Consider the following 26,799-nt stretch of genomic DNA (forward strand, 5'->3'; position numbering starts at 1 on the left):
AAAAGTGGGTGCATGGATTCCCTGTAGGTGGATTTCCTGTAGGCATTTTACTTGCATACAGGGAATACACCCAAGTGCATTTTCGGTAGTGTTTTGTCGATCTCGCTGAAAGTCATGTGGCGCTTTGGAAGATCAGTCAAATGTTATGTGTGTTTTTTTTTTTAATCCTTTTTGGAAATTCGATTCCGTTTTGCAATTTTTATTGAAAAAAAGTTGAAATTGATAACTAAATAAAAGAAAACGCGGCTGAAATAACTCACAATAACGACATACTGCAAGTGTTCTATAGTCTTTTCACTTCCGTTCGACGCTATGGAGTTACTTCAAGCTTACGAGAGTGAAAGTGAAAGTGATTCAATGGACGAGAAAACAATGTGGTAGAGAGATTTTTTCTTTAACTCAATCCTTTTGGATTATTTGTTTTTCTTGCCGACGCATGTTTTCCGCTTGGCTGAATGCCGCATACAAAATTCAGGATTGAGCGGCATCATACTTTAATTCCTACAGGGATCGAATTCGCCCTGGTGTATTCCCCGTACACAGGAAAAATGCCTTCAGGAAATCCACCAACAGGGAATCCACCCACTTTTGGTCGACATATACCTCTTCAGCGTAAGTTGGTTGTTTTACTGTACTTCATTATGTTTGGGTAAATCTGTGTAAGTAGGTATATTAAATTCATGATTTAGCCCTTACAACACATTTTACACAGCAACTAAAACTAATTTAAATGTTTCGTTTTTTATATATAATAAACCTATTTTGATTTTATGCAAATGTTTCGATAAATACCGAGACATCAATATTGTTTGTAGCTGGCACTGGAATGCATTTGCTCCGTATGATCTTGTTTACGGCAACCAAAATGGCGCTGTACGCGTTCCTGCTCTTGGCGTTACCGATCGTGAATTGTCAAGTGTCCCCCGCTGACAATTATGTGTTGGGCGTCGATTCAACTACCTGCCCTGAATTAGAGGGATTTCCTCAGTATTTTGATTCAGTAAATCTAGCATGCACAAAGTGTTCTGGGAACAACACTGAGCAACAGACGAGCTCTAATGGTAAGACTAGACTAGAGAGTAGAGCAGTTTTCGACCTGTTAGATCTTGTGGCGGGATGACTGAAATTTGCTAGGAGCCCTTAATTGGGATCATGGGCAAATGTAGTACTGTCCTAACGTTCTTTTTTATGCTGGTTAAATGCATGGCAGCAAAATAGATACACATAATGTATTCATGGTGATCTAAGCATCTCTCCCTAGTCCCTCTCTCTCTCTCTCTCTCTCTCTCTCTCTCTCTCTCTCTTGAGTCTCTCTCTCACACACACACATTTTTTATTTGTTTTTGCCTGTGGCTGGAGAACCGACAAGTCGGTTACACTTTCAGAGCCCCAAGGCCTGGGAACCAAAACGCTCAAGATCGAAATAAAGCCATTGTCCTTCGTAAAGATTAAATTGCATTGTACAAATTGTAAATTAAAGAACAATGGTCTTTAATCAAGTTATTTTTTCAGAGAAGATGTATGGAGATTAATTTTATAATTGTATGGTCTCGGGAGCCGGGTGTGCTGGATAGCTTTGTTTACTTGAACTTGAAGTTCTATCGGAAGAAGAGTAATTAATCTGAAAAAAAAGTATGTGTTTGTTCCCATGTTCATGATTTATTTATTGATGTTTGTTGATAAATAGAATCAGTTACTCGTGAGATTATTTGTAGTAATCTTCGATCTTTCAATTTCATAAACTACTCGGAAGTTGAACGCTTTGGAATGAAGAAGAACTTGGAAGGAATTAAGGTGTTACGAGTGTGTTCAAGTTGCGGTTCTTGCTAATGTTTATACTCACTGAGTTACTTGCCTTGATTGCGACGGCGTATACACACGGTCCAGTGTGCGTTCGACAGGGGGTGCCCAATATGCACTGTTAGAACTAAGATACTTCTTGATTTCAGTAAATAGTTTCATCAGAGACTATAGAATATACTCTATAGTCTCTGGTTTCATTACTTGTCAACTAGTTTGTTTTTAAATGATTTTTTAGAGATCGCCAAATGGCATTGTGTGAATAACATCATTCGGTCGATTGTACGCACGGCGCCGTGCTTCTAGTAGCTCTCAGTCCATTCCTTCTTTCCGGTGTGGAAACAGACGTGTTTCTGGCGAAAGAATCGGCGTTTTCAACTCGCCATATCTTCATATTCATTTGGACTAGAACAACGAAAGTATGACTTTCTTGTAAAAAATATCCCGAGCCTTGCGACTCTGGTAGTCATTTTGTTACGCGAAGCGGCCTTTGGCAGGTACGACAGTTTTAGTCATCCAAGTAAACGCACATGGACGAGTTTTTCGATGGCGTTTTGAAGTCTGTGAATGTTGTGATTACAAATCATTTCGGGGCACCCCTCAGTCTATACGTACAGACAAACAAATTGCATGGAACGAAAGTTGAGAGGCTGGACTGTAAGTTGTTGTTTTGACTTCTACAAATCTCGCAGGTCTTTTATGCAAAACAGACTCAAAATTGCATTTTTCACGCAAGTGTAGATGACGAGACTATCGAAGGAATAGAATACACTTACCCAAAGTTATAATAGACAGATACTGTCTGTGACTTACCCTAGCCCATATGTTAGAATAAAGAACATGCTTTGCTCTTTTGAATGATGTATGATTTGGCACTGTACACAGGATTTTAGACCTGCCCCTGAAGTGATTTTTTCCATAAACCCGTCAAAAAGGTCATTCTGTTTTGGCCGTAAAAAGCGCCCAAATGCAGTCAATGTATAACCTGTGTCGTGTGTTCGAAGGAGTACATCTCAGCGATGCCATTGCCTGCAACCTCAAAGAAATATATTTTAATAATCCGCTAAATGAACGATGTTTTAGTGTGAAATAAAAGCCGGAGATTTGCTTCGTTTCTTTGCTGCGACACAAAACCAAAACCAACTATAGATCTGCGGTGACATTATGACGGTACATTCGTTTTCGAAATTGCAGTGAAGTTGCGCGGATCTTCGACGATTCCCGTTCGGTTTAATGTGGATGGAGCTTTGATTGAATGTAACTGCTTTGAAAAGTTACAACATGAGTTCTTGGGATCGATGTTTTTTGGTAAACTTCTTCGTATCTTTGACTTGAATAGATCCAGATCGGCTGGGGCTGTTGATAGCCTACACAGATCTATATGAAGTTGACTCGACACGGCAAACCGCCGAATCCGTGCCCTCTCGTCGGTCCTACCCCCAAATCCCTTACCAGCCTCAGACCCCATCTCACCGTGGCCAATCTAACCTCACTGGCGCACAATGTGTGATTATCCCTTCCTCATGTGTGTGTGTGTGTGTGTACATGTACGTGTGTGTGTTGTTTGTTGTGTGAGTGCGTTGCCGGGTCAGGTCGTCATTAATGAAGATTCCGCCAGCTGGCCCTGACACAGCCTCTGCCGCCAAACGGGGACGTGAAGGGGAGAAGCCAAGGCTCGTTGCGGTCTTCTTCTTTTCTTCTTCTTCTTTTGCGTTCGATGCATATTATCGTGGAAGCGTAGACAGCCGATTTTCTCCCCACGCCAAGTTGGCTGCTGTCTTCCGTCTTCGGTGGTTGAGGTTCTTACTCAGGGTTGCCTCCTCCCCAAGAGTAGCTGCCTTGCTGGGCTGTCGAGTCCACTCTACCCGGGTTTGTTGTCGAAGTTTTCCTTCTCGTAGCCTTTGCCTTTCCCAAGGCGCACACAAGGCAGTGCGGGTTTTGAAATCGGAGTTGTCCTTCTCCTAGATGAGCGACCATCCAAGGTTGACGAGCCCCATCTGCCCGAAGCAGCTGGTTTTAAGGCGCCAGGGACCCGCCTGCATCCCTTCTCCTCTTAGTCGAAGACAGGGCCTGCCATGTGAAGGCCAGGAGCTGGATTTGACTGTCAGAGGTGTTTGGAGACACGAAGCCATATGGAGCATTTCTTGGGAAGTAGGCGCTTATCTCTACTTCCACCCCGGCATAACAGTCCTTGGGCCCCGGTCTTCTTCTGTAACAGCCTGCGTGCTGCCATCATCGATCTCTTATGACGATAAGACGTAAACTTGACCAGGATCGCTCGCTCTTTCTGACTACCGACCCGATGGGACCGGTCGGTCATCACGGATGCCCTTTGATCAGTCTCGGTCTCGGACACTTCGCGACCTCGATTAACACTCTCGAATTCAAAATTCACCCCCCTTATAATAATAATAATAGTGGCAAGCTTATATAGCGCGAACCATGGGGTTAACCCACGCTCTCCGCGCTTTACATCAAACTGAACAATGCAATACATGTTTACAATAAATAGTATCCTAGTTCATACAGTAGTGTAAATGCCATAATGCATTAATTATACAAACAACAACATCCAAAGAAAAACACACACTCACACAAGTTAAAGCTAAGTACATAGTACAAACTAACTGATCCATCCTTGTGTGGGTGTGTGTGTGTGTGTGTGTGTCTTGTGTGTGTATGTGTCTGTGTGTAGATAACTATTATATCAGAAATGCATGTCCTAACTCTGTTTACTAAGTCACTCCATTTCACACACACACAGCACTCAAACTAGGCACAAAGACTTAAACAAGTTATTGCCCTTTGCCCGCGTACCTATATTTAAGTCATTCACACAAAATACATGTATGGTAATTCACACACAATCAACAATCACTTAAATTCACTGAAATATAATAATAAGTTGAGTAGTTACGTGGAGGAATATCTGTCCCTCGATGACGTCGTTTCAATGTTTATATTTGTGGATTCTTATCTCACTCGTCTTTGTGCCTAGTTTGAGTGCTGTGTGTGTGTGTGAAATGGAGTGACTTAGTAAACAGAGTTAGGACATGCATTTCTGATAGAATAGTTATTTACACACAGACACTTCCAGAAAAAAACCTTCGTAACGTGTGTGCGTGCGTGCATGCGTCTGTGTGTGTGTCTGTGTGCCTCTGTCTGTTTGTGTGTCTGCGTGCGTGTGTGTGGTGTGCGATTCAGAGAAATTTACTGAACAGATCTTCATGAAACTTTGCACACAAATGTTCGGATTCAAACCTATGGATCAAAAGTCCAGTGCTCTACAACATGACCTACTGGGCTCCAAAATGAATTTGTACATCATTTTTGTCAGTCAAGATGTGGGGGTGGGGGTGATGCGGGGATATTTGTGGAGTAAGCAATAAGGAAACACCTTATGGTTTTCTTAGGTATTGTAACGGTGTATAGTGAAGTTAACTGTGTTCAAATTTGAATATGATCTGTCGAGCAAAGTTTGTGTTTTTACGTTTTTACCACTAAATGAGTGATAATTGTATGTGTACGCCTTCGCCAATCCTCAATAATTTTCGGCATGCACATTGATAAGTAGTGTATTATGATAAAGTGATACTCTCCATTCTTTTATCTACACAAAGTAATGTTTTACTTATCTTTTCTAAAGATAAAAATGTCAGTTAGGATGACGTTACGAATTACAGTGTTTTCTGTAAGGTCATATTTGTCCACCCGGTACCCCCCAAAACAAAATTCTTATGAGAAAATGAATAAGAAAACAACGTTTTTGTTTGTCTGCAATTGTGGACATATAGCTTAGAGAAACATGTGTAATGGATTTCACGAGCGATGCGCCATGATCAGTCTCGGGCGCTCTGCGACCTCGATATACACTCTTGAATTCTAAAAACACCCCCCTTACAAACTAACTGATCTACCCTGGTGTGTATATATATATATATATATGTGTGTGTGTGGTGTACGATTCATAGAAATTTACTGGACAGATCTTCATGAAACTTTGCACACAAAATAATGTTCCGACCCCCAACCCTTCACCCTGATTCAAACTCATGTATCAGAAGTCCAGTGCTCTACCAACTGACCTACAGCGCTCCCAAATTATTTCTTTTTATCCTTTTTGTCAGTCAAGATATGGGGGTGGGGTTGGTGCGGGAATAATTGTGAAGCAGACAATAAGGCAACAACTTATTTTGTTTACAAGTATTGTATCTGTATACAGTGAACTTAGCTGTGTTCAAGTTTAGTTATGTTCTGTCGAGCGATTTTTTTTTAAATACGTTTTTACTACTAAAGGAGTGATAATTTTATATGTACGCCCTCGAGAAACCTCGATCATTTTCTGAAAATGCACGTTGATAAGTACCATTTTATGATAAAGTTATACTCTCCATTCATTTATCTACACAAACTCATGTTTCATTTATCATTTGTAGAGCTAAATATGTCAGTTAGGATCATGTTAAGAATCGCAGTGTTTTTCGCAAAATCGTACTTGACAACCCCCAGTAAAAAAATTCTAAAAAAAAGGTTAATAAGGCAACCACCTTTTTTCTTTGCACAGATGTGTCCATATTGCTTTGAGGAACATGTGCAAAAAATGTGTAATGTTTCTGTCGAGCGATTTGAACACACAAGTAACCCCTTAAAACAAAGAAAGGTCCAGTAGAATGTGGCAATGTCAATGGCAGCTTGAAAAAAAAAGAGAAAAAAAATGTGGTGATAGCACATTTCGATTCCCTTACCTCTAATACTATGGTCTAGAGTGCTACCCACTATGTTATGTATAGCTATCTGTCAGGGCAGGCAAAACACTAAACAGAAGAGTCTATCTCAAGAGTTACTGGTGACTGTTTGTTCCCGAGCCTTGGGGCTCTGTAAGCAAGTCATCGGTTCCTGAGCCACTCCATATATTTTATTTTATTTTCATTTTCAGGAGGGTGAAGAGCTGTTTTAGTGTTTACTACTGTTTATATATTTTGAAAAATATCAAATGTCATTTTCAGCAAAGTTTAAAACTAAAAGGGGGCATATTTGTCAGGGATGGCCAAGTCTAAAACATTTAACTCGCCAGCCAGGCGATTAACTTCAAGAAAGTGACTAGCCCGCCAGAGATATTTCACAAGCTCGGTTCTTACCATACAAACAAATTATGAAACAGTGTTAGTATGAATGACTGTTAGATTTAAATAACACAAAATAGTGGTGGTAACATACGATCAACAACTGGACCGCGCTCAGCTGGCGTCTTGTCTGTTAAGTTGTGTGTGTGGGGTTTTTCACCATTCTTCACTGATGCAAGTTGCAATGGCCAATCTATCTTCTAACTTGAGCAATGTTGTTCCAAATCAAAATGCGTTGTTTTTTCTCTTCTTATATATTCTTAGAATTGTTGAACAACATCAAAAACTAAAATCGTCTTCCCACCCAACTCAAGCATGCCGCTAGCTATTCTCTCCGCTATCATCAACTCGCCAGTGTTCTTTGATTGGTCAATCTTTCCTCTTTCTTGTGCTGTTTACTTTTCTCCTTTATTCGGCATCAGTCTTTTTGAGTTATTAATATTATTTTTACTTGGGTTCACCTGAAAAGTAATAGATCTATTGGCGTGTTTGGAATCAGTAGCGAAAGTAGAAACATCCCGGTTGCAGTGTGGATGAAACGTCAAAAGCGCTTCGGAGAGGAGCCTCGTTCTCATGACAGACGCAGGTATTTCTGCATGTGCAATGCTTATGTGGCTTGAAAAGAAAAATGAAACTGAAAAGTACAACCGAGAGTTGCTCTGCATTTGACCAGAATGTTCACTGGCCAGCTGGGCGAGCTGCAAGCTGCGAGCCCGGTGGAAATATTACTCACCCCTGACGACCGGGCAGTTGATTTGGCTATCACTGTTTGTTTTATACTGCTTGTTATGAATTTCATTGTGTTCTACTTCTAACTACCATATGATTGAGAATACTGAAAAGAAATGTGACAAAAGAAATATTTAAAAAAACACTTTTCTTGGAGATTGCAGACTGCCTGACCTGTGCTTCATGTTGGCAAGAGTTTGAATCATAAATGCAGCAGTGAAAATATAATTTACAAATTACAATACTGGTCAATATGTTGCAGGGCTAACTTGTGAGTGCCAGTCTGGTTTCAAGTACACCAAAAATTTTGGCGGTAATCAGGTGTCCTGTCAAAAGTGTCTATCTCCAACTGATCAGGTAGTTGATTTAATTCAAATTATTTGCCTTGTGGTACAGTTTTGTTTGTTAATTTGTTTGAATGTGACACAGCTTAGAAGCATTTTTTGGCTCACGAAGTGTAGCCTATGCGATCGTAACTTTGTCTGTCTGTGCGTTTGTGCGTGTGTGTGTGCGTGTGTGTGTTTGTGCGTGTGTATGTCTGTGGTAGAAACTTTAACATTTCCGAGTCTATGTGTGAGTGGTTATCCAAGACTATGGATAAAGCTCGCATAAGATTACGTCACGGTCAAAAGTGTTTGACGTCAATTAATGCATCATGACGGCATGCCTCCCTGTAGTCTTTCTCTCTCGCGTGGTGTGTGTGGTCTCGGTCATTGTTATTTTGAGCGGGCCGAGACTATTTGGCAGTCGTGTCCCTGTAAGTATGCTACATGCAGACAGACAGATCTAGATATAGTGTCTCTCTTTCTTGCACAGTGTCACCTAAGCTTACTGTGTGTGTGGGTGTGTATGTGTGACGGAGTGATTGAGTTTGTGTTACTGTTTGTCTATTTCTTACGTGAGCCTTGAAGGCTTCGCCTCTTGTTTTAGAATGATTTTGATTTTTTGGGGTACGTTTTATTGTTTTTTGAGTCACTTGAGAAAAAGTGACTCTATGTAATCGGTCAGTGTTAGTCTGTCCGGCCGGCCGTCCGGCCGGCCGTCCGGCCGGCCGTCCGTAGACACCACCTTAACGTTGGACTTTTCTCGGAAACTATCAAAGCGATCGGGCTCATATTTTGTTTAGTCGTGACCTCCAATGACCTCTACACTTTAACGATGGTTTCGTTGACCTTTGACCTTTTTCAAGGTCACAGGTCAGCGTCAAAGGAAAAATTAGACATTTTATATCTTTGACAAAGTTCATCGGATGTGATTGAAACTTTGTAGGATTATTCTTTACATCAAAGTATTTACATCTGTAGCCTTTTACGAACGTTATCAGAAAAACAAGGGAGATAACTAGCCTTTTCTGTTCGGCAACACACAACTTAACGTTGGGCTTTTCTCGGAAACTATAAAAGTGACCGGGCTCAAATTTTATGTGAACGTGACTCATTGTGTTGTGAATAGCAATTTCTTCCTGTCCATCTGATGCCTCATATAATATTCAGAACTGCGAAAGTGACTCGATCGAGCGTTTGCTCTTCTTGTTAGGAAACAGATTTGTAAGAGTGCTTGACTTACAACGTACAACTTACAAGTGTTGTATTAAAAAATAATTGACTGTTGCCGTGTTGGCTGTTAATAAGTCTGGCAGTGGTATGGCATGTGATTGTACCTAATATTACAGATGATACAAATGATTACAAGTATAGTAAACTTCCATGATATCGCGGTCTTTGGGTTGTAAAGAATCAGATCATGATATGGAGGGGGGGGGGGGGGGGGGGGGGGGTGTTCCGTGGTTTGGTTTACTGTTTTGGTTTTAACCTGTGACCAAGAATTTCTTTTGGATGAATACTGACGGGCGAAGTGGCGCAGTGTTAAGACGTCGGCCTCCTAATCGGAAGGTTGTGAGTTCGAATCCCGGCCGCGGCTGCCTGGAGATTTTTCCGATCTCCCAGGTCAACTTATGTGCAGACCTGCTAGTGCCTTATCCCCTTTTGTGTGTACACGCAAGCACAATACCTTAAGTGCGCACAGGAAAAATCCTGTAATCCATGTCAGAGTTCGGTGGGTTATAGAAACACGAAAATACCAAGCATGCATCCTCCGAAAGCGGCGTATGGCTGCCTAAATGGCGGGGTAAAAACGGTCATACATGTAAACCCCCACTCGTGCAAAGAACACGAGTGTATGTGGGAGTTTCAGCCCATGAACGCAGAAAAAGAAGGATGAATACTGTCTGAGTTCATCCGGCTGACACAAACATACCCACTCTTCTACTTTGCGCTCTGCAATTGGGACTGGGTGGCTGAGTGGTAACGCACTTGCGCTCGGAAGCGAGAGGTTGCGAGTTCGACCCTGGGTCAGGGCGTTCACAATTTTTTCCCCCCTTTCCTAACCTAGGTGGTGGGTTCAAGTACTAGTCTTTCGGATGAGACGAAAAACCGAGAATGAGACAAAAAACCGAGGTCCCTTCGTGTACACTACATTGGGGTGTGCACGTTAAAGATCCCACGATTGACAAAAGGGTCTTTCCTGGCAAAATTGTATAGGCATAGATAAAAAATGTCCACCAAAATACCCGTGTGACTTGGAATAATAGACCGTGAAAAGTAGGATATGCGCCGAAATGGCTGCGATCTGCTGGTCGATGTGAATGCGTGATGTATTGTGTAAAAAATTCCATCTCACACAGCATAAATATATCCCTGCGCCTTGAGTCCGAATCTGGAGATACGCGCGCGATATAAGACTTCATATAACATAGCAATTGAACCCAAGTCTAGAAACAAGGGCAAGATAATGTACATCATGTATGCCAGTGTCATGTGAAAGAAGAGAGAATGCTAGTATTTACAAGTAAGAGAGACTGTGGAGCACTTTTCTCTGCAGTCTCTTCCACCACCGCTAAGATGTGCGATGGGGTCTGAAGTTTTTTGGGGTCCAATTATAGATGTCTTCGCGATACATGTATAGCCGAATTTGCGATGTAGTGGAATTCCCCTGTATTGTCTTAGAAACCGACTGTGCAGCCGACACAGAACCTCTCTGTAGGGTTGGACAACGTTTATATTCCTCATTAAAGTTTAAACAGGTGTTGTGAAACCTCTGAACGAGAAAAATTATTTTGAATGGGATACAATGTAATACCATCATGATCCCCAGACTGGTAAAGCTACGATCTAGAGAGAGTTATAATGCAGTTACCATCATAGTTCCATAATAAGTGTGTGCATTGTATAATTTGTAGTACATGTATATATCTTTTTGAGTTAATCATTCAGATTGGTCTGAATCATCGTGATTTGTACAGGTGTCAGAGGATGGCTGGGAATGCAAGGAGTGTGCCGATGGCAGCAATGGAGTCACATGCCGATGTGATGCAGACAGGACTATAACAGGTAGGTTAAGACAACGAACTGTTTCAGTGTTTGTTTGAAATAAGGAGGGGGGGGGGGGGGTTCTGGAAGTCAGATTAGAACCTGCAATTAGGGCTAGGAGGATTGGGCCTGCAGCTGGATTAGGATCAGCTATTCCTCAAGGTTGCATGATTATACATTCACGGGAATAATCTGGTTTGTATTTTGTCAATGTAATGTTTGTCATTGCTAATGCTATAAAAAAAATAATTTTAAAACACACACGTATCTGAGTGGGTCAAAAACTGCTGGGTATAACACATTGGGTTAAACTGTTGATATAAAAAGATTTTTCTCTTTGTTTTGAACAGCTGTTTCTGTTTGGCATTTAAGACTATGAGTTTGTTTCTGCTCTTAGATAAACAAGAAGTTTTGATGGTGTTCCGTGTGTAAAGCAATCCATACAACATAGTTGTTCAGAACTTCAGTCTGGGACAGACAGGTAATGGACGGTTTGATGGTGATAAGTTAGCTGGCCGCATACTGTGAGCATAATTCAAAGCTTAGATCAGCGTAAGATTGTTTTATTTGTACGGATGTGTACGCGTCTTCTGATTTTATGCCTGACAAAACCTGAAGGGTATATATATATATATATATATATATATATATATGGGTGCGTCTCAGAATCTCGTCCTCTGTTTGTGACATTATCACCAAAAGTAAAATCTTCCCAGAAAACTTTGATAATACTATTTACACACTTCTCAGGGTGTACCTTTTCAGTTTAAACAAGAAAAAATATAACATTGCCTTTAGTTTGCCATATGTTGAGCATTATTTGGACCATGTGTGCAAAATCACCCGTGTAACATGGAAAAAATAAAAGACAAAAAAACTGCATTTATAAGGCTGAAAACGACTTTTATTCAGTTATTATTGTTGAATCACAAGCCATTATAGAGTTCAATATGAAATGACTACATGCAAACAACAAAATAATGTTTTTTTCAATGTTCCATGCATTCGTCAAAATTTCAATACAAAAATGAAAATTAATTAATGATATCCTGATCAGAACATGTTGATACATGGCATTCATTCAGTCTTATTGACATTTAACCTTCACAATAGCATATATACAAAGATTTGTTGCTCTAAGACAAAATGTTAGAAAGTTATCCCAAAAGAATGCAAAATGGTCACCGATGTAACATGGAAACATCACTTTTGTAACAAAGAAACGGTTATGCTTTTTCCCACAAACTTTACTAAATGAAGCTGATTTTGCAACCAGATTCTTCTTAGGTAAAATGCCAAACACTAAAACAGGAACAGAAAGAAAAAAAGCTGGACAAAATCAAGAAAACTTTGCCCCAAAAAAGAGAAACATTAATGAAAAGTTCATCACCGATGTAACTCGGAAACGAACAACCAGACATGTATTATAAGGTTTGACATGAAGAATGCAAATGTTCAAAAGTGGTTCATTCAATTGTTAAGACAATAAACCAAAGGCATTGGTTACATATAGAACAGTTGCCACTTGCAGTTAATTAATTTATTTTAAAAGAAATAATGCCCCCTGGCATTGAAGGTGGGGTCACGAATCATGGTTGCATCAGATGCAGGGACTAAGTAAATATCGATCCCTGGAAAGCAATACTAGTTCCCCTCCGGTTTCCTTCGAAGGAACGGTACCACCAGTTCATCAGGTCGAATCTCTTGCACCTGAAACATGCAAGTACCAGCGATTTCAACCAAAGATTGATGCAATCTGTGTACTAGTTTCACTAACATGAATTTGTTTAATGTCTATCAAGATTTTGATGCATCCACATTCACTGGCTAAAAACAAAATAAAGTAATTATTTTGTTCAGACTTACCATTCCATTGAACATACAACTTTTACAATTAAAGAAAACATTGACACTTACCGTTCCTTTAAATGGATTTCGGAAATTTAATTTTGATCATAATTTTTTATATTTTTAATTTTCAGAGCTTGTTTTTAATCCAAATATAACATATTTATATGTTTTTGGAATCAGGAAATGATGTAAAATAAGATGAACGTAAATGTGGATCGTTTTATATAAAAAAAAAAAATTATTACAATTTTCAGATTTTTAATGGCCAAAGTCATTAATTAATTTTTAAGCCACCAAGCTGAAATGCAATACCGAAGTCCGGCCTTCGTCGAAGATTGCTTTACAAAAATTTCAATCAATTTAATTGAAAAATGAGGGTGTGACAGTGCCGCCTCAACTTTTACAAAAAGCCGGATATGACGTCATCAAAAGTATTTGTCGAAAAAAAGAAAAAACCGTCCGGGGATATCATACCCAGGAACTTTCATGTCAAATTTCACAAAGATAGGTCAAGTAGTTTAGTCTGAATCGCTCAACACACACACACGCACAGACAGACAGACACACATACACACATACACCACGACCCTCGTTTTGATTCCCCCTCTATGTTAAAACATTTAGTCAAGTTTTGACTAGGTGAAATCGAAAGAAAAACTATTATTAACAAATGTTTAGCCTAATTTTTCACTTCATAGAATATCATAGCAGCAAAAACTCACCTTTTCTCAAGAACCTTGGGTGTTGATCACTGTCGTAACAAAATCACAGACTTCGGAAACATTCTCGAAATCTTTCTTCGCTGCTGGAAGCTGAACTATTTCTCTCTGTAACTGCGCATGCGTAGTCACCCGCACCTCTAAGTCACTACGCGCAAAATAGTTCTAATCTTTCTTCAAAACTCTGAACATTATTTGCAAAACCGTTCACCATCGTAACTGAATTTTGAAGAAGCATGTCATATTGCGCAACTTTCAACTTAGTTTGCAGATGCAATTTTGAGAAAATAATACTTAAATAACATTTAGCTTAGCGATGTTCTATGCCCTTTCATGTCTAGATCGTGTTGAAGATGAATATGCAAATTCTAAAGTTCAAATTTAGGACTTGTTGCTGTTGCACGCGTGCGGAAACCTATGTTACGACAGTGATGGCAAACTTTCAAGCGATTAATTTCGTTTAAAAAAACAATTCTGTGGACAAAATAACATTTCAACTGTCAGGTACACTTAAACCAAACACACATAACAAGAATAGCAGTCCTTGGACATTCTAAACGATTCTTGTAGTGAGGTGCAAAACTAGTTGATGGTTCATGTCACAGATCAGACCTCCATTTTTCACGCATCCAATCATTTCTTTCGCAAAACAATCTTCATAATAATCATGCAAAATACTCAATTTTGTTTGTACTATTTCTTTATTCATTTTACTTCTCAAAAATACCAATATCATGATTTAAAATTCAGTATGTTTCAATTGTGGGCTAATTTGATTATGGCACACACAAAAGGATCAGTTTTTGAGACGCACCCATATATATATGTGGGCGTCTTCAATCTTGGCACGGAGAGTGTGACATTTTGTAATTTAAAGTTGGATTGTCACAAAAATTGGCATAGTAGTCCGTTGTTCTTAATTAAACTGAAACACATACTTTTCAAGAGAAAAAAGCAATATTTTTGGCAGTTAAAAGTCCGTTAAATCTCATTTTTAAGCCGATTTTTGTGAAATTTGGTTAGTAGGTCTGTTGTTTCTAACTGAATATCATAACATACTTTTCAAGACAAAAATCAAAGTTTTGGCAGTTTGAAAAACCGTTAAACCCCATTTTTTCACCGATCTTAGTGACATTTTGTAGGTAGATCTGTTGTCCCTAACTAAATTTCAATTCAAACTTTTGATGAAGAAAAGTAAACTTTTGTCCGTTAAAAACAGTTAAGGTTTGATATTTTTCTTTGATTTTGACGATGTTTGTTTGATAGGACCACAAACCCTGACTGAATTTAGATATACACCTTTTAAGAAGAAAAACAAACTTGTGTCAGTTAAAACCCGTTATATCTCATTTCTGCACCGATTGTGGTCATCAGACGTTGCGGTTAAAGGCACAGTAAGCCTCCCGTAAACCATCACAGATACGGTCAGGCTTTTACACACAGTACAAACACCCTTTCATTTAAACACTCACCGATTGAGAACATCCTAGGTGCCCTCCGTAAAGAGCGAACAATTTTCAAAGAATTTATTTTTGCGTGGTTTATCTTACCCCTGAGCCATCGTGAACCCGTGTGATCCAGTTTCCCTTTTTCACAATGTAGTCGTCAGTTAGCCTTATTTGAGTGCGACTCGATGTGAGCTTATTTACAATAGCACGTTTTTATGCACGAAACAAACGGCTGTGGTTCACAAGAACTCTAGCGATGGCTTTTGACTGTTGAGAGGAACGGCGATATGCACTGACTGATAAACCGTCGTCTGCTAAGACCATTGCGTGACCCTGCTTCCGGGCTTTTCTTTTTTCAAACTTTCACAACTTCGAATTGCACTGATCTTGTCTTGATGAAAAAAGAATTCTTTTATGATTAAAGAATGTTTGTGTAACAAGCTAGATTTTAAACATTCTGATAATCATCGATCCACGGCTGTTGCCAGTTTAAGGGAAGTAACTAATTTTTGACCTGAGTTCAGGATGGGTCCAAAAAGTGTTCGAGACAATCTGCAAAATTAATTCTTTAAAAATTACTCGCTCTTTACGTAGGGCACCTGGGATGTTCCCGTTTTGGTGAGCGTTCAAATGGAAGGGTGTTTGTACTGTGTGTAAAAGCCTGACAGTATCTGTGATGGTTTACGGGAGGCTTACTGTCCGGGCGTGATTTCCGGGATATTCATAACAGCCGTCCAGCACCAAAACGAGGCGCCATTGTTCTTCAGGGCCAAGTCCACGAAAATAAATTCTTTGAAAATTTCTCACGCTCGACAGAAAGCAGCCAGGATGTTCCCGTTCGGTGAGCGTTTAAATGGAAGTATGCTTGTACTGTATGTAGACGCTCGGGGAGCTCTGTGATGGTTTACGGGAGGCTTACTGTGCCTATAAGCAGACTGATATTTATAGCCTACTCCAACAGGATCAAGCCTGGTACAGGTTCACAGGCCAAATACCTGAGTGTACCGGCTGAATAACAGTGTACGGGCCGAACAGAAATATGTACGGATGACGTCACGACGAAATTACGTATTGTAATGACGTTCAGCGTTCCATTTCGTCATTTTGAAGAATAAATTGCATTGAATTTGCTTGTCAAAACCAGTGGCCATTTGGTGTGTACATCTATTTTGAGTTTTGAACAAAATTCAAACAAGCCTTGCAGCATTTCGATTATATATTTTTTTTATTGATTTTACTGAATTTTAAATCGATTTTGTCATTCAAAATTCACTGTTTGGAGAGTAACATGCTTGTGGTGTGTTCTCAGGAGTGTTTTTTCCAAAGTCAAATGTCTCTTGAATCTTTGGGGTATGGCAACATAATGATTTCATAAGAGACATCCATAGTGTGATTCGACTTGCTATTCACAGCACAAAGAAGCCAGTGAAAATGTGAGTTCTTGAGACCATTTGTTATTGAATATGTTAGTGTATGTGCTTTGCTGGCCTTAGATGATTCTACTCTCATATTTTCTTGAAAAATGGATGTACGCGACCGACTTTTTACCGTGCCTGTTTAGGCGAAATGCCTTGTCATTTATCAACTTTGCTTAGCATCATTTAACTTTCATCCTTTGTGGTATTTTCAACACCTGTATCGCATTTGAAAACTGTGTAATTTTAAAAAACGAGCACTTCAAAGTTGCGTGTTGACCGATGTCACACATTTCGTCGCCATTTTGACTCGCTCATCGGATTACAAAAATATATTATAAATTCACAAGAATAGATTTTTGTATCAATTTGAGCGTTCATTTTATTAGTAAAATGCCTCAGAAGGCAAATGAATAACATTTGGTTCTGTCATATTTGCAGCAATGTGTCCAAACACATCCCCAAAGTTGTACACCTATCAATTTTTGGTCTGTGCTCAGTATCAGAGACGCCCACATATATATATTAATATAATATCTGTTTGTTTGGGGATTTGTTAAGCTGAAAGAGAGTTAAATGGACTGTGGGCGGCCACCGCCAACAAAGACTTGTGCGTGTTATGCGAGGGAAATACAGTTCCAAACAACAAAGGAGACAGGTAAGTTATTTAGAAAGAGAAAGCATTAAATGTATGCATGTTAGTTTTATTATCAACTTCACATGTGATCACCAATCCATCTGATCTTATGATATATATATTTATCCTACATACGTGAGAGAGACACCCGTGAGATAATAATCGTTCAAATCACACGTGTGTATATCATGTAAATGAGGTCATGTCAAGCAAGTCTGGCAGGGACCTGTTTTTCCACTGCTTATGATGCCAAAGTCACCGAGACAAACGTCATTATAAAACAAAAATTGCGCTCGCTAATTACCCTCGATGAATCTTTAGAACGAACACGTCACGCCACACTTTCAGAATGACGTTTCTTTGCTTTGACGTAATAGATTGCATGAGGCTTTAGAAGAGATCGAGGTTCCAAAACAAGCGTCTTCAATTTAGCTGCCTCCACTGCAAGACATTTTCAGTAAAATACACTAAGTACAGTATGTAGGATAAACAGAATACTACATGGCTTGCTGTGTCGTACCAGATTTACACTCTTTGCTTTTTCAAATAGTGAACAGCTCGCTTTCGCTCGCAGTTCAATATTTAAAAAAACAACTCGTGTAAATCTGGTACGACACAGCAAGCCATGTAGTATTCTCTATATATTATATGATTATTCTGTTGGGACAGGTGAATAACATTTTAAGACATAATGAGCTTGGGGAAGATGTTAAGTCCAGCTGTGTCTGCATGATCAAATGTTTGAAAACCTCTCATCTGACTACAATTCTAAATCAGTAAATGCTAAAACAACAGAGAATGCACAACAGAAACCAGTGTCTTGGTATGTCTTCAACAATATTTCGTCATCGATTGAACGCTGACTTCTTCAGGATAGCAGTAAATGCTGTCATACACATTGTCCACAGTTATTATGTTTGTTTGAGTTGGGAAAGGATTCTCATCCTGCTAGTTTCTCTTTTGTTAAAATTTTCTTGTGCAAGATGATTTAAACTGGCAATAAAAGTATGAAACATGCATGGCTTTCAGAAATAATGCAAGGTGTTATGGGAAGCTTTTGGGGCTGTTTGCTTTCAGTTTTAGTGATACTTTTACTGAGTAACATCTTGAGCATTGAGAGAATTTTTCAAGCAGGGATGAGTCTCATACAGACATACTGTGATTCGACTACTGTATGTAATATATATGACTGTCGTCTGACAAAGTTTTTCTTTTTGCAGATGTATACGCTGCACGAATGACTTGAAGCTTGGTAATACAGTCTGTTGTGCAAACGATGCACAGGTGCGGTCATGTTTGATACATATAATAAATATGCTAGGCTTTATTTACTTCAAATACATTCACATGGTACCTTCAGACATCACCCTCTTGCTAGAATTGACCACCAACTTTTATCGTCTTAATTACATTCATCCCAGTCAAAATCGTATCAATATCAAGATAAAACAAGTCACGTAAGGCGAAATTACTACACTTAGTCAAGCTGTTGAACTCACAGAATGAAACTGAACGCACTACATTTTTTCACCAAGACAATACAACTTCGTCAATCCCTGCGACATAGTCTAACAAGGATATCGCTCACTTTTGACGTGCAAAATGAAGGGAAATTAATAAGCCAGTATTGCGCTAAGCAGAATAGCGCACTTTTCTGTATTCTTATTAACTTTCTGAGCTTGGTTTTAATACAGACATAACATATCTATACCTTTTTCAAATCAGGAAATGATAAAGAATAAGATGAAATAATTTTTTGACCGATTTCTAAAATTTTAATTGAAGTAACTAATTAACCTGTGATTGTTAATTGTGATCATATTTCCAGAGTAAACATAATATATGTATATATAAAATAGATTCAGAATTTGATGAGGAATACGATGCAATCAATTTTGAATCTGTTTGCGGGAAAAACAAATTGTATGACAAAACTTGACTAAATGTAAAAAGACTAGTTTAAGATTTGTCATTGTTGAGAGAAATTCAAGTTTTACGCCCTCACGGCAAAGCCATTAGGGGCAATTGTTCCCGGGTTTTAACCCGACTTTGGATGAGATACACAAGTGTATGCGTGTTTAGGTGGTATCAGCCATCTGCACTTATGGCAGAATGACCGAGGTCTTTTACGTGCCACTGTGGTGACACGGGGGTGGGAGATGGATACCGTCTCTGGGTCTGCACATAAAGTTGACCTGTGTCGTCCCGGCCCGGATTCGAACCAGCGACCTTTCGATCACAAGTCCATTGTTTTTTGTGTGTGTTTTTTTTGCACAAGAGGCATTTATATGGTGTTGATTAGACAGAAACATTTCTGGTGCTGTTGCAAGTAAATCTGTTACTCACAGACAGTGACAACCCTGCTTAGTCAGTTTACAGTAGACATTTTATTCCAGATTTCAATTTGTTTGAGTGTTTTTTTGCTGACTCATGATAATTTTCTGTTTTTGACTCGCTTAAGTAATACAGAAAGTCGTCCAGCTATCCGGAAGGACGGCTGTGGACAACAAAAATTAATGTTTAAATTTTTTTTAATGTTTTAGTCAAGCTAGTTCCTGCAAATTGCACACACTGGTAGGTTTTGATAATCTTCAGATAGGACAGAAGTACCCTTGTCAAATATCAAGGTAACAGTGTGGTCATGTTCGCAAATTTAAAAAAAAAATCTTTGAAACTTCACACACTTCTACAATTTGATAACTTTAAAACATGACCTAAGTTTGATTGATCCTCGTCGAATTTCAAAGTAACAGAGGGTCATGTTCGGACAAAACATGGAAATTACCATGGATTTGAAGTGACATCTTTGCAACATCACAGACTTTCAGACATTGCAATGTCGATCCTGGTTAATCCTGGTCAAATTTTAAGGTCACTGTGGGGTAGAGTTCCTGCCAATAAGAAAGGAATGATCATCTTTACTGTGCATAGAGGTAGAGCAGTAGATGACATGTTTTTTATTTATATTAGTCATAACAAGGTTAAGTTGCGAAAGCATTTGCTTTTCTTGTTGTGTTTAGTGAACGAAATGACTGAAACACTCATTCCTGTGACTTCTTTTGATGTTCTGTAGCAGCATTTTATTGTGGATTTGAGTTGTTTTTTCATATTGGAAACCATTGATATGGTTGCATCATGGGCTTAATCATTTTGCAGACTGGGGGCTACTGTTTTCCCAGCACGGTCACCTTGTTGCCTGAAACATCAGTACTCTTCGAGCTTCCAAAAATTGTGAGTATTCTATTACAGAGGAACCCACCTTTTAAGACCCTCTAATTCAAGACTTGCCCCTTTTTAAGACCTTTTTCAGATTTTCTGTTCAATCACAGCCTGTGTAAATGTACCTCCATTTTAAGACTTCCTTATTTTCAAGACCTGATTTTCCAGGAGATTTTGTAAGGTTTTACTGGTCATCAAACATCTGAAAAGTCGCAGACCGGTTAGGCTGATGGGATCTATGTTTACCAAAAGAGTGGGATTCTCTGTAGGTGGAGTTCCTGTAGGGGGATTCCCTGTATACAGGGAATCCCACAGGGTGGAGTTTTTCAATAAAACTTGCAAACCATACTCAAATTTTTGAGAAATATAAAAAAAGATCGAAAAACTACTGGTATACAGGGAATCCATCTGCAGGAACTCCACCTACAGGGAATCCCACTCTTTTGGTTGACATAGACCCCATCAGCACCATTTAGGGTGTTCTATGTGCTTTTAACTCATTCGAGTCGCGCCCGTATTGTTCGTTTCGTTCCCTCAAATCGCACTGTTTTTGGCATTTTGTAAAAATTCACAGACACACAACCACACAACATAACAACATAAAACAAAATGTATCAGAAAGAATTACATGTGATCTTTATGAAAACCCTAACATTATAATTGAGGCTGTAGATCATATATCCAACTGTGTGACACTTCGTCCCTGGTCTTCCCAGGAAGAATTTTGGGTTTCTGTTTTTGTCTAAACCTTCTTCTGTTATAACCTGAGCAGTTAGCCCTTTTGAAGGTGTTTAATTGAAACAAACTGACTTGAAACTTGTTTCTCATTTGGTTCAAGCTATGGTTCAACAATTATTTGAGAATATACCACCTGCAATGATAAAATCATACGCTACATGTAAAAATGTGTAGTACAAGGGAGGTGACTGTTATTTTCTGTGTTTGCTTTGTTTGCATGGCGATTTTCCTTTAATGCAGTAAACATTTGTTTTAAACAAAGACAAAAGTAGGTGATGAAATCAAATACCTTTAAGTTTACAAGCTTTTTTTAATTATGTGCATCTCCAATTTTAAGTTTTTGTTTGAGCCGCTTCTAAAACCCTTCTTGAAATTTGTTTACCACTTGTTTTTGTAGACCCTCTAGCAAGAGTGATGCAACCAAACACCTTCAAGTATAGAGGTTTTTGATTTTGTGCATTCATCCCCCCCCCCCCCCCCCCCCCCAAAAAAAAAAAAAAAAAAAAAAAAGTGTGTGCTGTTTTCAGTTTTAAAGCCAGGAGAGGCTCAAATAGCAACTCTTGAATTGCTAAAAATTTACTTTCAGCTGGTTAGTTACAAAAACCTTCAAGTTTATGAGATTTTTTTTACTTTTGTGCATCTCCAGTTTTAAGATTTTGTTTAAGCTTATAGGAGTTTCTAAAAATCCTTCTTGAAATGTGTTTACCACTTGTTTTTGTTGACCCTCTAGCAAGAGTGATACAACCAAACATCTTCAAGTATAGAGGTGTTTGATTTTGTGCATCCCCCCCCCCCCCCCCCCCCATTTGTAGTTGTTTGTTTGCTGTTATCAGTTTTAAAGCCAGCAGAGGCCCAAATAGCCCCCTCATGAAATGCTAAAATTAATTTTCAGCTGGTCAGTTACAAAAACCTTCAAGTTTACAAGATGTATATATTATGCATTCTCCAAAAAGCTTGTTTGTTCTAAAATTTATAAATCAGGAGAGGCCACCTAAACCCTCCCTAAAATGCTAAAATTCATTTTCGGATGGGGGGCGCTGCCCCCCTAGACCCCCCAGCAAGGGCGCTACCCCTGCACCCTGCCGGAGCCTTAGCAGCCCCTGGACCCCGGCCTTCCAAAATGTTCAGTCCTGGCAACATTTTGGGCTCCCACCCATGGTAGTAGAAAAGTGCCGGCATTATTTCACCGGCACGACTCAAATGAGTTAAGCATTTTTTCCAACATTTATGATGCTAGCAAGGTTCAGCAATTATTAAACCATTTCATTTACAGTTTTGTTTAGGGCATGATTCCATCTGAGGAAGCATTGATTACTGAGGCCTGATCTGAGCAAACTGCAAGGATTTTTTTGCATAGATATTGAATAAAAGAGTGTTGTTATTTGGCTGGTTTAAAGACAGTGCACACAAATCATATGTAATGATCAGGCCTTGACATTAACTTTTCTGACAACTTGCCCTGTCGGGCAAGTACACATCAAAACTACTTGCCCCATTTTTTTTTTTACTTGCCACAATAAACTAAATAGAGAATGAGATATAAAACAATAAAACGGAGTAACGCAAACAGTAACACACTGACTCTTTTGCTCAAAGATGTTTTGCAAGCATTTCTTTCTTACAACTAATTGAAAACAACACAACATGTAAACGTTAAAATCCTTACCTTGCAGAACATAAGACACTTTTCGTCGTCGTATTTTACCAACGAGAATTCCGTAAGCCAAGATGAGAGGAATTTCCGGTCACGACAGGCCTCGAATGCCTTCTTCTGGGATTTTCGTTTCGAACCATCGTCTGTGTCATCTACACCGCGCTTTGAAGTTGTTAAAAAGGAAACATCGACGACTGCGAAGCCATTTTGAACTGTGCTTCTCAGTTTTCAGATAGCTCTTCATTGATTGGCTCTTAGCCGTGACCTAAACCAATGAGAAGCCGCGTTAGATTAAAGAAATGTCACCAAATCGGAAATTCCTGAATGGGGTGAATACATGAACGAAAGCATTTCCGGTTAGCAGAAGCGATCGATAACATTGGGGGAAACATTGGAAGAGTCTTGTTCTTCGGAAGTTTGGTCCTTTGTACGCCAAGGTATTTGAATACATTTTAATTTTCACTGACATATTGTCACTTGCCCCGTCGGGCAGCTGGTCATAAGGTTTACTTGCCCGACAGGTTCAAACGCTTGCCCCGGGCTGTCGGGCATTCGTTATTGTCGAGCCCTGAATGATGTACATTTAAGCTGAACAAAAGCATTTTTGTTATTCCTTTCAGAGTGGCACTGACAACCCTCTGTCATTATACTTTCAAACACACGCCAGGGCGGCTTATGCTATGTGTGAGGTAAGTGTTTGTGAAGGCTTGCCTGTGTGGGTGCCGAATTGTTCAGTTGAGGGTAATGCCTTTTTTTTGTTGAATGACTTCATGGCACACTTTTTTGGCTCACGAAGTGTAGCCTATGCGATCGTAACTTTGTCTGTCTGTGCGTTTGTGTGTGCGTGTGTGTGTGCGTGTGTGTGTGTGTATGTCTGTGGTAGAAACTTTAACATTTCCGAGTCTATGTGTGAGTGGTTATCCAAGACTATGGATAAAGCTCGCATAAGATTACGTCACGGTCAAAAGTGTTTGACGTCAATTAATGCATCATGACGGCATGCCTCCCTGTAGTCTTTCTCTCTCGCGTGGTGTGTGTGGTCTCGGTCATTGTTATTTTGAGCGGGCCGAGACTATTTGGCAGTCGTGTCCCTGTAAGTAGGCTACATGCAGACACAGACAGATCTAGATCTAGTGTCTCTTTCTTGCACAGTGTCACCTAAGCTTACTGTGTGTGTGGGTGTGTATGTGTGACGGAGTGATTGAGTTTGTGTTACTGTTTGTCTATTTCTTACGTGAGCCTTGAAGGCTTCGCCTCTTGTTTCCTCTTTATTTCTTTTTTTTTAACACCCAACAAAGTTTCTGAACCAGGTAAACTCCTCCTCGTGGATCTGATGATGCTAGGTTTAGACTAAGTATTCTTCTTTTTTACACAGTGAAATAACAAAATAAAGGCAACATTTGAGTGAGTTCAAGGATTATTCTATCAAATATGTTGATCTCTGCCATGTTTCACTGTACTTCATGTAGCCAGTACAATCAAATATGTTGATCTCTGCCATGTTTCACTGTACTTCATGTAGCCAGTACATTTGGACTTTTACATATTTTGAATTCAGGTCGAACTGACCTATTTCCACTGAGTCTGGGAACAACACTGCTTATATAAATCATTAGGTTTTGGTCTGTGTGAGTTTCAGTAGGTTGGCGCTTGTGTATTTCTGTATGTTAACATACATAATCAACAAATTATGTGTGTGTTTGTCTATGTGCATGTGTGTGTAGTTTAAGTGAACAGAAGATGTAGCACAGATGATAGATATGTATTTTACAACTGAGCCAATTATGTTTTGATTTTTTCTTCCTCCAGACAGCAACATATAAAAACGCTACAGCATGTCAAGTCGTCGCAAACCTCTGCACTCTCACTTTATACAATGAAAGACAAGGGCGCATCTGCAGCTATATTCGTCAAAACACTTTGTAAGTCTCTGTCTGAAGTTTAGATTTTGTTGTTGCTCAGATGAGTGAAAAAAACATTACGCTTAAACAAACACACACACATACACACACACACACACACACACACACACACACACACACACACACACACACACACACACACACACACACACACACACACACACACACACACACACACATATTCTCTATCTATCTATCTATGTCTCTCTATTTCTCATACACACACGCATAATTTTCCAGAAAACCTTACCAACAACCCTAATATTAAGTTGTGGCATATAGGTTTAATTATAAGTTTTAGTGTGGATAGTTAGAAATAGTCACATAGAAGTAATAAAGAAAAATAGAGAAAACCTCAAGCTCTTTACAAAGTTTATGCCTTTAATGTAGCTGCTTTTTACATTTAGTCAAGTTTTGACTAAATGTTTGAACATTGACAGGGAATCGAGACGAGGGTGGCTGTGTGTGTGTGTGTGTGTGTGTGTGTGTGTGTGTATGTGTGCGTGTAGAACGATTCCGAGAAAACTACTGGACTGATCTTCCTAAAACTTCACATGGGAGTTCCTGGGTATGATATCCCCAGACGTTTTTTTGTTTTTTCGATGTACTATCTTTGATGATGTCATATCTTGGTTTTAGTGAAAGTTGAGGCCTCACTGTCACACCCTCATTTTTCAACCAAATTGATTGATACTTTAGTCAAGCAATCTTCGACGAAGTCCGGACTATGGGATTGCATTTCAGCTTAGAAGCTTAGAAATTAGTTAATTAATTCGCTCAATAAAGTTGTCATTAAAATCGAATTTTAAGTTACAGATTAAAAAATAATCGCATTGTATTCCTCATCTTCTCCTGAATTCAAAAATATATAGATATGTCATGTTTACTCTAAAAAGTGTGCTCAGAGTGGAAGAAAATAGGTCCAGTAAGTTCTTTGGTCGCGTGCTTCACGGAGACGAGGGTGACCCGCCTCGGTCTTCAGGTTAGCCGGGACTATCTGAAGGTAGTCTAGGCGATGACTGGTTTTTTTGGTTATTGATCTTTATAGTTTGTTAACGATTGACTAAATGTTTTATACCACTTCACGCGACTTTTTTTTTTCTTTTGCACTCTGACATGATTTTTGTAACTTATTTTATTACTAACTCTAACACCATGATTCTTACATTGCAGGGGTGTGCCGTACCAGCTGTTATACTTTTCTGATGACGCAGACGATGTGATCAACTCCAACGACATCCCAGACAGCTACACACTCACGCCACCCAAGATCATACCCTTTCAAGCTATGGTTCACTCTCTTGATGGGACGTTTTTGCGGAAAGTGCCGCTTACAGATGGCCTGCTACAGCTGTGTGACACAACAGAAACCATCGCAAACGCTGCCTATTTTTTCGGCACGTATTATTCTTACAGCGTAAGTTATCTTTTGTTGGCAAATTATTTAACTGGAACAGGTATGTGATACTTTGCAAAAGTAACCTCTGCTTTGTTATTTTTGTATGTGGGGAGAAAAGTCTCCTGTTTCCGGTACTGAACAAACAAGTTGTGGATTTCCAAGAACTGTGGTTTGGTTTAAAGCTGATGTTACTCAATGCTAAATTATAAGTGCAACAACCATTTGTTGTTCATGTTTTGTTGCTCTTGTTGTTTTGCCTCAAACTAAGCTACAACCAACAGAAACAGTTTCACTGTTGGTACCATATCTGCTGTGAGTGTGTTTATTCTTCCTTTTCTTCTTTATTTCTTCCTTTCTTTTTCTTTTTCTTTTCTTTTCTTTTTTCTTTTTTCTTTCTTCCTTTTCTTCTTTTTTTTCTTCCCTTTCTTTCTTTCTTTCTTCTCTACAATGTGTGCATCAGTGATGAAAGTTGTGCATCAATGATGGGCAATGCAAAAACATGGTATTTAGATGTAATCAGTGGATTGTATTGTTTAGATCACAGTGACAAGTCAGTAATTATGTGAATCCAATTATGTTTGTTTTGCAGTGCAATATCAAGGCTCTTGGGCTGTGGGACACAGTGAAGCATCCACTGGAGTTCTATGACATCTGTATCCTTTACTCTTCTTTTTTTGGATGACATTTTTGAATGAAATCAGCACATGAGGGGTTAGCAGATAGCAGACACAATGTGCTTATACTGTGAAACACCCCTTTTAAGACCTAAAAATGTGA

The 26,799-nt window shown here is 39.2% G+C and overlaps 1 protein-coding gene across 1 annotated transcript in view; it reads left to right on the forward strand.

The window, feature by feature from the left end:
- Positions 1 to 865: 865 nt before the first annotated feature.
- LOC138965654 (meckelin-like) overlaps positions 866 to 26,799 on the forward strand; it is a 46,962-nt gene continuing 21,028 nt past the window's right edge. The window contains exons 1-10 of the mRNA XM_070337831.1: positions 866 to 1,061; positions 7,915 to 8,009; positions 10,954 to 11,041; positions 17,015 to 17,111; positions 18,311 to 18,374; positions 20,247 to 20,321; positions 23,322 to 23,390; positions 24,511 to 24,623; positions 25,797 to 26,040; positions 26,612 to 26,675. Coding sequence (XP_070193932.1) covers positions 866 to 1,061; positions 7,915 to 8,009; positions 10,954 to 11,041; positions 17,015 to 17,111; positions 18,311 to 18,374; positions 20,247 to 20,321; positions 23,322 to 23,390; positions 24,511 to 24,623; positions 25,797 to 26,040; positions 26,612 to 26,675 — 1,105 coding nt within the window. The remainder of the gene's footprint in view (positions 1,062 to 7,914; positions 8,010 to 10,953; positions 11,042 to 17,014; positions 17,112 to 18,310; positions 18,375 to 20,246; positions 20,322 to 23,321; positions 23,391 to 24,510; positions 24,624 to 25,796; positions 26,041 to 26,611; positions 26,676 to 26,799) is intronic.

This window comes from Littorina saxatilis, linkage group LG1 (assembly GCF_037325665.1).
Source record: "Littorina saxatilis isolate snail1 linkage group LG1, US_GU_Lsax_2.0, whole genome shotgun sequence".
Lineage (NCBI taxonomy): Eukaryota > Metazoa > Mollusca > Gastropoda > Littorinimorpha > Littorinidae > Littorina > Littorina saxatilis.